Source organism: Carassius carassius, chromosome 4 (assembly GCF_963082965.1).
Source record: "Carassius carassius chromosome 4, fCarCar2.1, whole genome shotgun sequence".
NCBI lineage: Eukaryota > Metazoa > Chordata > Actinopteri > Cypriniformes > Cyprinidae > Carassius > Carassius carassius.
Window position 1 is genome coordinate 29,917,835 of NC_081758.1, and position 14,482 is coordinate 29,932,316.

The 14,482-nt window shown below is 36.5% G+C and overlaps 1 protein-coding gene across 3 annotated transcripts in view; it reads right to left on the minus strand.

Moving 5' to 3' along the window:
• Positions 1-1,917: 1,917 nt before the first annotated feature.
• Positions 1,918-14,482, minus strand: part of nsmfb (NMDA receptor synaptonuclear signaling and neuronal migration factor b) — a 27,090-nt gene continuing 14,525 nt past the window's right edge. For all 3 annotated transcript variants that reach the window (XM_059548319.1, XM_059548318.1, XM_059548317.1), the window contains 10 exons: positions 10,521-10,573; positions 9,959-10,048; positions 8,700-8,827; positions 8,471-8,554; positions 8,128-8,161; positions 7,911-7,981; positions 7,715-7,794; positions 6,140-6,242; positions 3,333-3,408; positions 1,918-2,783 (listed from right to left, as the gene is read on the minus strand). In XM_059548319.1, coding sequence (XP_059404302.1) covers positions 2,686-2,783; positions 3,333-3,408; positions 6,140-6,242; positions 7,715-7,794; positions 7,911-7,981; positions 8,128-8,161; positions 8,471-8,554; positions 8,700-8,827; positions 9,959-10,048; positions 10,521-10,573 — 817 coding nt within the window. In that variant the 3' untranslated portion in view covers positions 1,918-2,685. The remainder of the gene's footprint in view (positions 2,784-3,332; positions 3,409-6,139; positions 6,243-7,714; positions 7,795-7,910; positions 7,982-8,127; positions 8,162-8,470; positions 8,555-8,699; positions 8,828-9,958; positions 10,049-10,520; positions 10,574-14,482) is intronic.

Genomic DNA, 14,482 nt, shown 5'->3' on the forward strand with positions numbered 1-14,482 from the left:
AATTTGTACAGTCAACAGAGAGAAACTGCCTGAAGCCTTCAAATATTATTGCCCAAAGCTCAATGACATCCCATGTCTCTCTCCGTTGTGCTGCAAAGCCAGTGGTCAGTGGTAAAAATAAAACGAATGCTGCAGGAAACATAAACAGCATACAAAGATATTCAAACAACAGAGTTCTAGAGTAGTAGGTCCTAGAAACCATACAGATCCTGTTAAAATGTCTATTGCTACAGAAAATAGTGTCCAGAGATCCACAAGGATGGATTAGTTAGGAATGAGACACACATGCATGTTTCCACCAACACTTTCTAAAAGCCGCCTAACATGATGCATAACAATGAATACATGAAATTACTTTCTGATGCATGACACAATCAGAATGAGGGCATAAGGCATACACTAAACATCTTATTGCAAGGGTAGGGGGGTCTTCACACGTCACGTTTCATGCCTGACTTGCCAAAGACCTTTCCGCCAATCCAGATGGCCCCATGATCCTCAGAGCTCTTGCTGAGTCCTTATGGTTCTCACGTGCCATTAGCTCAATCAGTGACAACACACAAGAAATCAAATGCTTACACCCATAGATCATATATATTCATATCTACCTATTTTACAATCATTATGGCATTATAGCATACACTGACTTTGGTAGAAACAGTGCAGAAATGGTCACGAGTTTAAATGAGTTTGGATAATAAAATATGAAGCCATATAAAGACATGCAATCGTATGAACAGTAAAGAAGCGGTATGGCTGTTTTGAATTGATCTAATCATAATGCACTCAATTCCCCAATGGCCCAACAGATACATAAATTTTGTGCTTTATTTGATTTTCAGGGTGTCTGGATGAGTGGTCGGAGATGAAAAGAGATGTGATGGATCAACACAAGGCACACACAGATGCATCCTTTACATCTCAGTGCCCCTGTCTGTATCTCTAAAGCTAAAGCACAAGCACAAGCACAGATATGGGTATATGTGTAATTCTTCACATACTCTCCACAACTGCAAATTTTAACTACAACTTTATGCCCTAAATATAGCGATATTAGGGATCTTTATGCTGCTTGCTTCCACCAAATATTGCAATGCATTCTCATCTTCATATTATTACCCCAGAGACACTAACCACATTGCACTTTTTCTATCTGGCAGCTTTTTATGAAATGCTTTAGACTGTCTATTGCACCAGCTGCTGCTGTTTTGCACTTGAACATCCACTCGTGATGATTAAAGATTACAACTATCTGCTATTTTATATGTTTGGTGCCTCCAAAACACACCCACACACCAACTAGAACATTTTCCTCCACAGAGAACCACTTTAAAGGCTAAATGTACTATCCTGTATACTATGAAAAAAAAATAATAATCTTGGCATTAAAAACAGGATCGCAGTAACATTCAGTACCACTTAATATTGAAAAGATAAATATTGCAAATACAATTGCACTTTGACTTATCAGAAATGGAAAATGATCAGTTATCCTCCACCTACAAAGAAAACGCCACAAAACGGAGTTTGACATCACGTAAAGTACTGACAGACACATATGACAAACAAACAGACAGAGAAAATACACAAACGTGACGCGATCTGAGCGCAAATTCTCTAAGTGAATAATGGTGTCTATATTACTGTCTATTAAAATGAATCAATTTTAAAATCTTAATCAATGTTTTCTTTTTAAGATGCTAGAAAATTGTGTACATTTTTGAAGCTAAAAGACAAAATCTGCCATCTAAAATGAGCTCCATCTTCACATGCCTTAATGTTATAAATACAGTACATTAGTATACTGTATAGAAATCCAAACATCTAAACACACAAAGCTCCTGATACAGATATAAAGTGTGAGTGCTATTTCAGCGCCACTTTAACGCAAGGGTCAAAGTGGCGCTGTCAAAGTTAACGCAATCATTCAGACAGAACAACTTTCTATTGAAAAAACATTTCTCTTTCAGCCTCCTCTTCTCTCTCTCTCAATCTAAAGGTGGTACAGTACAGAGAGAGGTCAGTTAAACGAATGAAACCTGAGTTATATTCCCTCTAATGAATCCTAAAAAACCCACCATACCTTAACAACTAAAACAGTGCAATATTATGCTGAAAGATAAATTACAGTAGTTATTTTATGGAGTTAGAGTGAATATGTAAATACATACTGTATGTAGTTCCACAGTTTATCCTGCATTTTTAGATAGTGAATAACACAATAACCTCAAGGCCCTTTTCACGGTTAAATGGCCTTGTTTCACTGTCCCTGCTAGATAACCACAAAAAGAGCTACTCAAAAATACTAAAAAACAAATCTGTTCTTATTTTTCCTCCCTCCTAACAAAGCTTTTTCAATTCTCAAAGACACTGAACGTTATTTCCTAGACCTCTCACAGGCTTAAAAGTTAAGACCCGCAGATATCAACCAAACGTTTTTCTTTCAGGCTGAAAGCTCAAATGGATGGGTTGAACACACAGCACCTAACAGTAATGGCTGCTTTCCCTCATAACATTTGAGGGCAGAGAACTGGAACGTCTTCTCAATGTTAGCCATCTTCATCCTCAGGCTCATCTTCCTCCTTCCACCTCAGGGCTTTTCCGCCCAGGCAATCTCTGGAGGTAACATTGCCGCGTGGGCCCTAAAGAAAGCTACCTGCCTCTTGGGCTGCTTAAACCACAATGTCACAGAAGGTCATCGTAATCGAGAAGTTTGGAGTGTTGGCGGCTCTTCCACAAGCGGTAGAGGCGGAAATCGAAGTACATCTCGATCATCTCCTTACCTGAGAGTGGAGAGAGCACAGCAATTTTAGCTCTCCTTAAAATATCTGACTATAAAATCACAGGCAGCATGTCATAAAATAGATCTTCATTAGGAAGCATTTATGGGCATTTGTGGGTGTTTTAAATACAGTTCTCCATTTAAAACACTGGTAATTATCCTCAACAGTGTGAATCAAGCTGTGTAGAGTCCATAGGGGACAAAAGGAGATGGAAGAGGAGGGAGGGGGGGCAAGTGAGCCTCCTGGGTACGATGAAGAGACAGAAACAGTGGGAGTTAATAATGAGGTTTTAATTGGAGAATAATTACTGTCAAATCATTAGCTGTGGCATGGATGAGAGTTGGGTTCAGAGTTCACGTGGCACATAGGATTCACCATACTTTGCTTTGTTTGTTGAAATACATGTTTAATAGTTTGTTCACTGCTTGTGTGTCTGAATGTGTGATTGGTCATGTATGTAGTGTGTGTGTGTGTGTGTGTGTGTGTGTGTGTGTGTGTGTGTGAGTGTGTGCGTGTGTGTGTGTGTGTGTGTGTGTGCAGTACACTCACCCTGAGCTGACAGTTCCAGAGGAGACTTAAACTCAATGACATGAGGTTTCATCAGTCTCTTGAGGTTTTGAAAAAGCTGAGGACGAGAGAAAGACCATCAGCATTGCTCACAATATTCAGATATTACAGATAAGTTTACAACCTTTTCAATAACTTGCGGATGCGGATACCAGTATTCAGATAGCAGAGTTGACAATGTAGATATAATATTTATAAACAATATATCTGAAACATAACATCATGTAATGAATGCAAATGCGATATACACAAAATTATTTGATTATTTGTTTTGATTTTATACACACAACACTCAATATATTGAGTAATAATAATACTAGTAATTATTATGATTATTATGATTTTTATTCTTGACTTAAAATATTAAATATCTTTATTTGTTAAATATCTTTATTAAATGTATCTTTATCTTTATCCAAACCTCCACTCTGATTGACTTAATAATGTGAATGACTGCTAATAGGAGCCATAAAGTGATGTATGTGCATAATAAACCAGAGGACGCTGAACAGGACAACTGGTGGAGTGTTAACCTGTGTGTTTTGCTGTGCTGTGATTGACCTCCGCTAGAGGGGGTCTGGATGTGTCAGTGAGAATCCTTCATATCAGGACAAAGCCTGTCAGAGTGAATTAATTGCCTCCTGCCATTCCCCTCCCAATCCTTTGACTTCTGTTTCTCTGGTCGCTGTCAGTATAATCTCTCATCTGGCATTTTTTCTAGAAGCTACTCTCCACCTCTTTAATCGATCACGAAAGCCACAGAAAGCCTCATGAATCCCTGCTCAGCTAATCAATCTCTTTCCACAGTAGTGAAGGAAAGGGTGTCTGGCTCTTTGGTCAGGCCATTTCTAAAACATTACTAAACCAAAGTGCTCTAAAAATCCTCTTTCATCATGACAGACAAATCTAACACTAATACTAACACTTTTTAGTTGACTTTACTTAATGTACAACAATTTGTTGGTTTTAGTTACACATCTAGTAATCTGTACTATCTGCATATTATGCCTTTGTTACTCAGAAAACCCTAGTTAAGATAAATTGATTTGTATGAGTACCATTTTTCTACTTAGTTTCTTGTTCTCAGCATGCTTTATGAATTATTGTTTTTGAATGGAAATATATACAATATTAAAATTTAATACGGGTTTGGAATGACTTAAGGGTAAGTACATGATGATAGCATTTTAAATTTTGCAGGACTATTCCTTTAAACACAAAAAGAAGGCACAGAGCTGTTGGGTTGCTTGGTGCACCTGGTCAGGCACTGTATATAGCAAGTTCACTCAAGCTCTTTCTCTCCCCTTCAGAAGTAGCAGTGCAGTGCTGAAAGGACCATGGGAGAAAATTGCTAAATGAAGCGAAAAAAGCCTCCATGTTTCTTTCTTCCCCTTTACTTCAGTTTTCTCTCTGTAGACCTGCCTTCCTATACCTCTTGGATGAAATGCTCATGTGGCAGAAATTCTAAGAGACTCTAAGAAAAGTTTTGTGCATCATGTGTACTTCAATTAGTGGCTGCATGTACTTTAATCAAGAGACTGCATACAAATTTGTTTACAAAGTGTCTGTCATACAGGTGCACCACAGTGCTGTCAAGATTCAGCATAATGCTGTTGCGGAATATTTATTATGCTTAAAAATAACCAGTAAGTCTTGCATATAGTGATACTTTGCATATAGATGTGAAAAGAGAGGACAGAAAACTGGGGGAAAAAAATCAGCAAATCAGACAACCTGCATGTTGGAAACACTATGCACATGCACTCATTGACCCTTCAAAACAGCTAATGTCACATACGAGTGCATTCAGACACATCTGTTTACAAGCCTGATTCATATATAATCTCATAGTCATGAAGCTTCCTGAATTATGAAGACAAGTTGAAATCTGACCATTCAGACTACAGCATATTTCCAAAAATATTTCCATGTAGAGATGCGACTTGGATCAGATTTATCTGTATTTTGGACATGACAATATAGTTCCACTGTATTCTTTGAAGAACCTTGAAGTATGATGTAAATACCATGGTAATTATTCAGTATAATCCAGTAAAATGGTGTGTCACACAATTATCTATGTGAATGGTTATATATGGAAGCCCGTTTCCTAAAGTTAGAACTGCAAGACATGAACTCATACTTTTTTCTTGCCATTCCACAATTTTGAGTACATTTTTTTTTAATACTCAATTCTTATTTCTGTTTTATATATATATAACTGTCTGCAAGTTAAGATCTCACAATTGAGAAAAAAGATTGAATAGTGCAATAAAAAGTTGCTATTCCCTGTAGTTACAGTTATAAGCCCATATCCAGCTTGGCACGACTGAATACATGTCCAGAGCTGTAGTGGCTTGAGGCTACTGTCAGTATGTGTCGCTGAGAGACTGCGTGTGTGTACATGTTGGAGTGTGTGCATGCGTGAGAGTATATGCTGCAGAGAAGTACGGGGGTAGAGGGGTGACAGACTGTCTATCTGTCAGTACAAGAGCAGTTGCTTGTCAATCTGGCACCCTCATCTCCTGCCATCATATCCCTGCCTGGCTCTGAACACACTCCCAACTGTCTTCCTCTGTTTCTTACACACACACCTGCCACAGCATTAAAGTAAGAGGCTGTAGAGTAATGTCAGCTCTGCAAGTGTGCTAAAATCCATAAATGACTATTTGCATTAATTATATGACCGTATATACAAACTAAGAACACAGTCTTTCTTCATGACAAAAGCCTATGGCATAAAACATGGGTTAAAACACAGATGGAGGTGAGCAGATGTGATTATCTACCTTTTCTCCGTTAGCATTACCGAGCACATAGCAGCCCATAACATGGATGAGGTTGGGTTCAGGATTTAATAAACTCATGAATCTGCCGAGTCTCTTCCAGAACCTGCAAACAAAAGCTCAGAATGATTACAAGGTAAGGCTACACAGTTCTTTATATTGTAATCACATTTAATTTAATTTAATCTAACTGAAATATATAATATTTATTTAATTCCGGGAAGTGAATGCCATCTTTTAGTAGTCTACACATCCAAAATGATCTGAGAAGTGATCAAGTGATTCAAGTGATCTTGCATTATTTATTTCTGTTTTATTCATCAGTAAATTAAGAGTGTCTTAACAATGTCCTCTTTGCAGGATGAAAAACAAAACCATCATTCAAATTCTAAATAAATTATTCATAGCAAAGACCACGAAAATACTAGAATATTCTCATAATAATCATTGTCACATATATATGTGACCTGTGCTGGCAAAATGAGTCACAATGAGCCAAGTGATTTGTTGGAATCAGACAAAAAGTGACTGGGCTACACCCGTTTGAAGTCGATGAAGTCATCAAAGTCAGATCTGAGAAAAATCGAGTTCATTACTTTTTTCATTTAACATCTAAACAAAAGCATTCAAATAAGAAAAAAAATCATCAATTGTAAAAAACACTTAAGTCTGTTAATTACAAATAAACTTATAATTAAAACTACAAAAGCAGTTCAATCGAGCAGCGTGTGAGAATTCTGTGTATAGTGTGTGTATTTATCGGGATCGTGCACAAATCGGAAGTGCCTTTATGCACTTGAGTCAGTCAGCGGCAGCGCAAGAAGCAAGCACAGAAAGTTATGTATTAGGGATTGTTGATAATCATGTGGACATTCTACTTTTTTGTTGCAATTAGTTAGAGGCAAAATTTGAAGCAACAGGAGTATCTAATAGGCATTTAAAGGTGTTAAAAAGATAACAAAGATGTGACTCCCATGGGGAGTGGGATTACAAAATAAACTTTAAAATGTGGATTGACAGTCAATTTTAGCATGAAGATATACAGGGAACAACACTCCCTAGACTTAGTATGTCATATTCAAATTTCAGTATGACTAATAATAATATTATATTCTAATAATTAAATTCAATTAAATTATAAAAATATATATAAATGAAACCAATAAAAAATAGTGTATATTACCTGCTAATACTAATAAATGAATACTAGTATTCATCTTTGTTTTCAAACTTTTATTTTGGTGGAAACCTAAGAGGGACTTCAATGATTCTCATTTCAAATCTGGAAAGATGGTTGAGTGTATTGCATTTTCAAATACAACCAAAGTCCCAGCACTTTCAGAGATGGAGGTTGTGTGGAGCAGCATTTACTGCAAATCAAATAAAAGCTTGTATTAACAATTATTTTATTTTTTATTTTTTTGGATTCCTGGTGACACGTTTGCATCCATGAATTAATTGCAAGAGCCACCTTCATAAGCTCACATTTTTATTATTAATGTGCAGAACAATAATTACTAGAACACAAAGAGGCAGATATGAAAGGCTGCACTTTGTTTTGTGAAGGTGAATACTCACTGTATCATGTCCTCCTCCTTCTCTACTTTGGCAAATGTGGCTACTTTGTTCTTCAGTAGGTAGAGATGACCTGGACCTCCCTAGAGAATACAGAGAGCCAATTTACACACTGTGAAATAACATGTACATAAATACTCCACATGCAGACTTGTGAAAAAGCAGGATATGCAAATAATCACACACATATTTTTCCAACCTGACAGAAGATGAGCATGTTCCAGATTTTGCAGCCTTTTCTGTAGGCGGTAAGTTTCTTTTCAATCTCCTCTGAAGAAGAGAGAGATGAGAGAAGACAGATAGCAGAGAAGTAGAGAGAGAGAGCAGCAAGGGAATCATTTTGAAATTACAGTCCAGCTTTTTCGTAGTAAACAAGCGGCAGGAGCAAACATCAGGTCTGGCCAATTTACACATACCTAGTATATCATCAAAGGTGGCATGTTCATGATCCTGCGGGGAGAAAACAGGGCAAGCATGAATGACTCATTAATAAAAAGCTGCATAAATCTGCAACAGGAATCATCAGTTGGTAAATATCACATGGCGTTTTTATTTGAAAATAATTCAAGCATAATACAAGCACTACATCACTAGCTCAGCATTACAAAGCAGCAATTTCCAAACAATGATGATTTACACTACTGAAACTTGCATGCAAGAGCTGACTGGTAGACATCATTAGCTGTGCTTTTTACTGGATAATCAAAACTTTGATTCTCTTTGATCCCATGTATGACTGCATCATTAAACTATACTCACATAGAGAATGGGGATTATAGAGGGGTCGTCCCGACGGATGATGTTGGGAAGGTACTCGGCCTTTGGTACTTTTGATGAAATTAGCTGTTCAAAAACAAGGATGAATAAAACACTCTTATTAATGAGCACACTGATGATCAAACAGCTGCGCTATATGTAATGAGGATCTGATGTTGAGTTCATAAAAAGGCAGTTGGCTCGTGTCAAAATGATTGAAAGATGCATGTACCATGATTTTGGGTGGGATGAAGTCATCGCCCTCACAGGCTGCTCTTTCCAACTCTCTCTCTTCTTCCCAGTCGACATCATCACAGTCTTCTTCATCCAGATTGCCAGACGATGCCTGGAGATCTGCACCTGGGGAAGAGGGCATATGTAAATACACAGAAACTCAAGCACATAAACAACCAATGAGATGATAGGTCCTATCAACAAGCATTCTGTCGTGCATGTCCTAACATAACCTCTTCCGCTTGTTTGTGAGAACATAACACATTTGATAATATAGAACACAAAATGAAAGCACACATATAGACAGCAGGGTACATTCATTGTAAACAGAAATTTTACACATAAGCACAGATGCTGATGTGTGTACGTGAGAGATGAATCTTATGAAGCCTCTAAAGAAAATATCATATTAAGATTTCGTTTAACTTTTTCTTTTTTTTCTTTTTTTATTAAACTGAAAGACATTGTATTGCATTACACCACAAATTACATTTTCGTACAGTAATATGAAAAAATCTAATTGCAATTATTGTAAATGTAATAAATAAATAAATCCATACAGAAGATTTATATTTATGCATTTAGCAGATGCTTTTATCCAAAGCTACTTACAGTCCATTAATTTTTTTTACCTAACATGTGTTCCCTGGGAATCAAACTCACATAAATATACATAAATACAAAGGTTTGTTGTTTTATTCAGCAAGGATGAATTACATTGATTTAATCGTGAGAGTAAAGACATTTATAATGTTACAGGAGATTTTTTAGATAAATGTCTTTTTAACTTTCTATTCATCAAAGAATAAATCACAGTTTCCACAAAATATTCCACAAAAATAACAGCACAGATGTTTTCAACATTAATAATAATAAGAAGAAATGTTTTTTGAGCACCAAATCAACATATTAGAATGATTTAATGGATCATGTGACAGTGAAGCCTGGATTAATGGCTGCTGAAAATTCAGCTTTGCAATCATAATGATAAAGTGCATTTTAAAATATATTTAAATAGTAAACCATTAATTTAAACTGTAATAATATTTCTAAATAGTAGTGTTTTTACTGCGTTTTGATTCAAATAAATGCAGCATTGGTGAGCTGAAGCATTAATTTAGACTGAGGCTGGACATGTTCTTAACAGGCATTGTAAGATTCACACATGTATGAGTGTTTTTTGTGAGTGACCAATCACGTGCATGTACTGAAATCCAGAAAAAGAGAAAGCAGGACTGTGTATGTGTGAGGACTCACTGTCTCTGGAGTCATGGAGAGAATCAGGCTTGATGGGTGTGGGGTCACTCCAGGACCTGCTGAAACTCTTTGCTTTGCGATCAGCATATGCTAACAACAAAGCAGAGGAGGAAAGCATCACACACACTGCTCTTCAACACATACACACACTCTGGGCTCTTGTCCTCGGTTTGGGATGTGACACGTTTGAGGATTTCTCAGTTTTAGGCTGACTAGATCTAAAAATGAGACTCAGTTTGACTCTGTATACTGTAACTCTTATTAACAAGGAGGAATTATTCAAAACTTAATAACATCGCAAGCTGTATTTCAGACCAAGAGCACCAAATGGTTTTGTTTTCATCCTATTTCCAGATGCATCTGTAACCCTTGAGAATAATTCACCTGACACCCTTAATTATTGGCAAGCAATGGCATGTTTGCATATTTAAAAAATATAAACTGCACAAATATACAGATGAAATCAGACAAACGTATTGAGAACATACAAACAAACCATAAGCATTAACACACTCATTCACTCGCTCACACAAACACACACAGACATCTACAAACAACTCACTCTGGACCTTCACCCTCCTGCTGCCCACCATCCTCAGATGTTTCCGGAAGTTTCTGGGATAGAAAGGATTTGCAGAAGCACAGTGGATTTTAAAGAAGTATAAGTAGGGGAAAACATAAGAAAAAATGATAGATGAAGAAAGAGGAGAAAAAAATGGAAATGTTAAATACACTTTCAAACAATCCATTTATACATGGTTGCACTAGCATGGCTGATTATGGATGAGTGTTTGAAGTTATACAATCTCAGTGCACTCCAGACAAATCTCCTTTCCTCACAGTTCCTCTGTAATAAACAGGAATAAGTAAACAGTTTGTCCCACTCTGACATTGCTTCAGGCTTCAGAATCACAACATTTTCTCATCTGTGGGTTTGTGTTTTCAGATATTTTCATTACTGTACTCTCAAGCACACTGTTTGAGATATTAGCTTGAAGTCATCATGGAATCCCAAATGACAATTCTTATTTACTATGGAATATTGCAGTGTTTATTATAAATGATTTATCAGTGCACATTAAAAAATAAATAAAATAATAATCCATATTCCTTCATAAATTCAATCAAAACATCTCCCCCTCCTCCACACAATTACATCTCATCTCTGATGAAATGTTCTCTGGTGCGATGGAGGGACAATAATTTTTTTCTTCCACTCAGATATGATCACAACAATTGGCAAACAACAACAGTCCAACGAACCAATCAATTATTGACGGACAAAATCAAGTCCTGGCCTACTGTACATCACGGCTTGCTCGACTAATATACATCATATCCGTTTCATGCTGATTTTTAATTAATGAATTAGTTACATTTATAAAGTGCTTTAAATGGGGGAGGGGGGGGGGGTCTCCTCAACCACCACCAGTGGTGCGTATAAATTAACATAAAAGAAAACTCAATATTTAAATCTTAAATGTATTTTAAGTATTTTTTTTTCCACTAAAAGTGTTTTACAGCTACAGAAATACATTTTTTGTTTTTGAATATGTTTCCTTACCTTTGAATGATGAAAAATCAGGAAAAGAGACTCATAAAGACCTCAATTTTATATTTATATAAAATGTATATACATCTTGCTTATAGGTAAAGGTGTTTCAGTGATAAAGCATTATCCCAGTAAAACTTGCTAACAATTTGAATAAGTTGTAGAAAGTACAAAAAATGCTTTCTGGTGCTTCATGTTCTCATTACAGCAGTTCTGGTAACTTTCAACACAGAAAATTGACCACTACAAACAGCCTCATCCGAGAATGAAAGTAAGTTCAGTTGACCCACTCTTTCAACTGACAGACTCTTCTCGTTAACAGTCAACACTTGTTCTCCATGCATCATGTCACCATGGTTACACTGTAGTGTAGTGTAGTGGGAGATTGTGCTGTAGAGAAGTAGGTGATCTTCCCTCATTTGCCAACAAATAATAGAGAAGCTCATACAGTCAATGTGAAGCCTTTAAAATAAATGAGAGCTGGGTTAGGGTTGAAATTATGAGGCAAATTGGCTTTTACAAAAAGCAGAACTGAAGGCCACAGCGTCATAATCTCACACATAACATGCAGCCCATATCTTACAGTTAGCATTTTGTTTTCTGCAGGCATAATGCAGTTGCACAACATCACATTTTTAGAAAGCAGCACTGTGGAAGCTAGTTAAATATACTGTGAGAAAACTAATATTCCTGCAGTACACTGATGTATAGCAGAGGAAATTTTTTACAGTATGTAGCTGAGCCTCTAATCAAATTCACTACTGTGAACATTTTACAAAAGAGAAAAGGGCTTTTTTTAAATATCGCTGCTATATTTGAGATGGTTACAAAGAGCACAGTGACAATGCATCTTTATAGTTGTCAGAGATGCTTTTCTCTTTACGTCCGTCTTTCTGACATCCTTCTAAACTCTTGTCAAAGTCAATGTGCCGGCTGACAAAGAGTGCAAATCTTCATCAAGTTTCAAAAATAGAAGATCATATCAAGAGAACTATGTCTTTTCAGCAGGCCTTTTTTAATTAAACACACTAATGATCTTAATCCTCATTTGTGAGTGTACTGAAAATAGAGCGATCAGTCACGCTGGAGTGTGACATGTTGATCCTCACAGAACTATATATCGGTTCCTTTTATTGCAAATAATATAACATCACACATTTCTTAAGAACAGCCATTCAATGGGTAGAACAGAAACAGATCAAAGTTTCTATGAAATAACTCATCAGTGCCAGAAGATTAAGTGCGTGTTCCACTTTCTCCATCAGATAAAAAAACTCAACAATCCAAAATACTATGAGTTTTAAAAGATAGTTCACTCAATTCTAATTCCATTTTTATTAGTTCCATGCCCTTTTAATTTCTTCCAGGGAACATGCCTGTAGATACTGCTTTTGAAAAACAACTTGGCCACATAAAAAATAATTAAAGTAATTGGCAACTGTCAAGATCCAAAATGGCAAGAAGTCACCATAAAAAGTAGAAAATTAGTCGATGTGACTCATTCACTATATTTAAGGTCTTTGTACAAGTTGTTCACTGAACATCTTGACATATGTCCTAACTCTCTTGGGTGCATTTATGAGAAGCAGAGCCTTCTGATTTGTGAATGAATCGTTCATCCGAATCATCTGATGGCATTCATAAAACCAGAATGATTTGTTCACTAATTGGACAGGTCTGATCCAACTTGTCATCTTACTGAATCAATTATACAGTTGAAGCAAGTTAACAGCTCACTGAATTAACAAGTTACTATTATTATTATTAATATTATTTAGCAATATAAAACTGTTCTTTTGTGTTTGACAGAAGAAAGACACTCAAACAAGTTTTTAAAGACATAAAAGTGAGCGAATTTTGGCAGAATTTTCTATTCTGAGTGAAGAAATCATTTTATGTGCAGCTGTTTTGTAATCATAATGGATGTAACCAATTATCTGCAACCCTCCCACAGTCAGAGGACAGAGACAGACACCTACAGTAATACTGTTCAGCAGTGTCATGGGATCTCTGCAGAACACTAAAAGCCTCATTCAGAGTCTGCTCTTTTCTTGTTTTTGTTTTTTTTTCTTGTTTTTTTTTTCTGCAGAACTTCCTGAATTACCACAGGATAGCTGAACTCTGTTAAACCTTTGTTGAAGAGGAGAATCACGTCTGTCCATACAATTTACCTTCAGAGCACTGCACACTGCGTTCTTTCTTGCAATTCTGAATTAAGTTGAAAGACATTTTGATGATCTGCCAGCAGACCAATTAGGTTTTACCGGGTGAACAAGTGTTTTTAAATATGTAAGCCAATTAAGCCAGGTGGAATGAGATTGGCTATTGAGTTACTCATGGTGCACATGGCATTAGTGTACTGCGTGACAGCAGACCGATAAGTGAAACTCTGAAAGTGTTCAGTTGTCAGCTGTATCGATTAACAAACTCCAGGCACGGCACCTTTGGTTATTCGATTGGCTTATTGATCCAAGCAGCCAAGCACAGACATGCACACATATACCCAGGTGCTGCATGTGTACAGGTCAAGGTTTTGCCTTCAATCAAATGCAGTAAAACATGACATTACTTATATTGTAAAAAACAGCAAATGGCATAATAATCGTACACTTGTATGAGGGTTAGGTTTTGGTTTTAGAAATATAAATATATTTCTATGGAAACTAATACATTTTTTTCCAGGATTTTTTGATAAATGGAAAGTTTAAAATAATTAATTCATTTGAAATTATTGTTAGATTTAACAAAACCCTGGGTTTAGATCAATAAACTGCTTCTGGCTTTCTGCTTGGTAAGCCTAGCATCACGACTCCACAGGGAAGTGTGCGATGAGCGAAAAGCAGATCCTCATGTGTAGTGTGCAGGATTTGAGTGTGGACTTTAAAGATCTGAGGGGATATACACACACCATAATACTACAGTAACACAGGACAACACAAAACACAAACACCATCTCTCCGCTGTCTCATTTT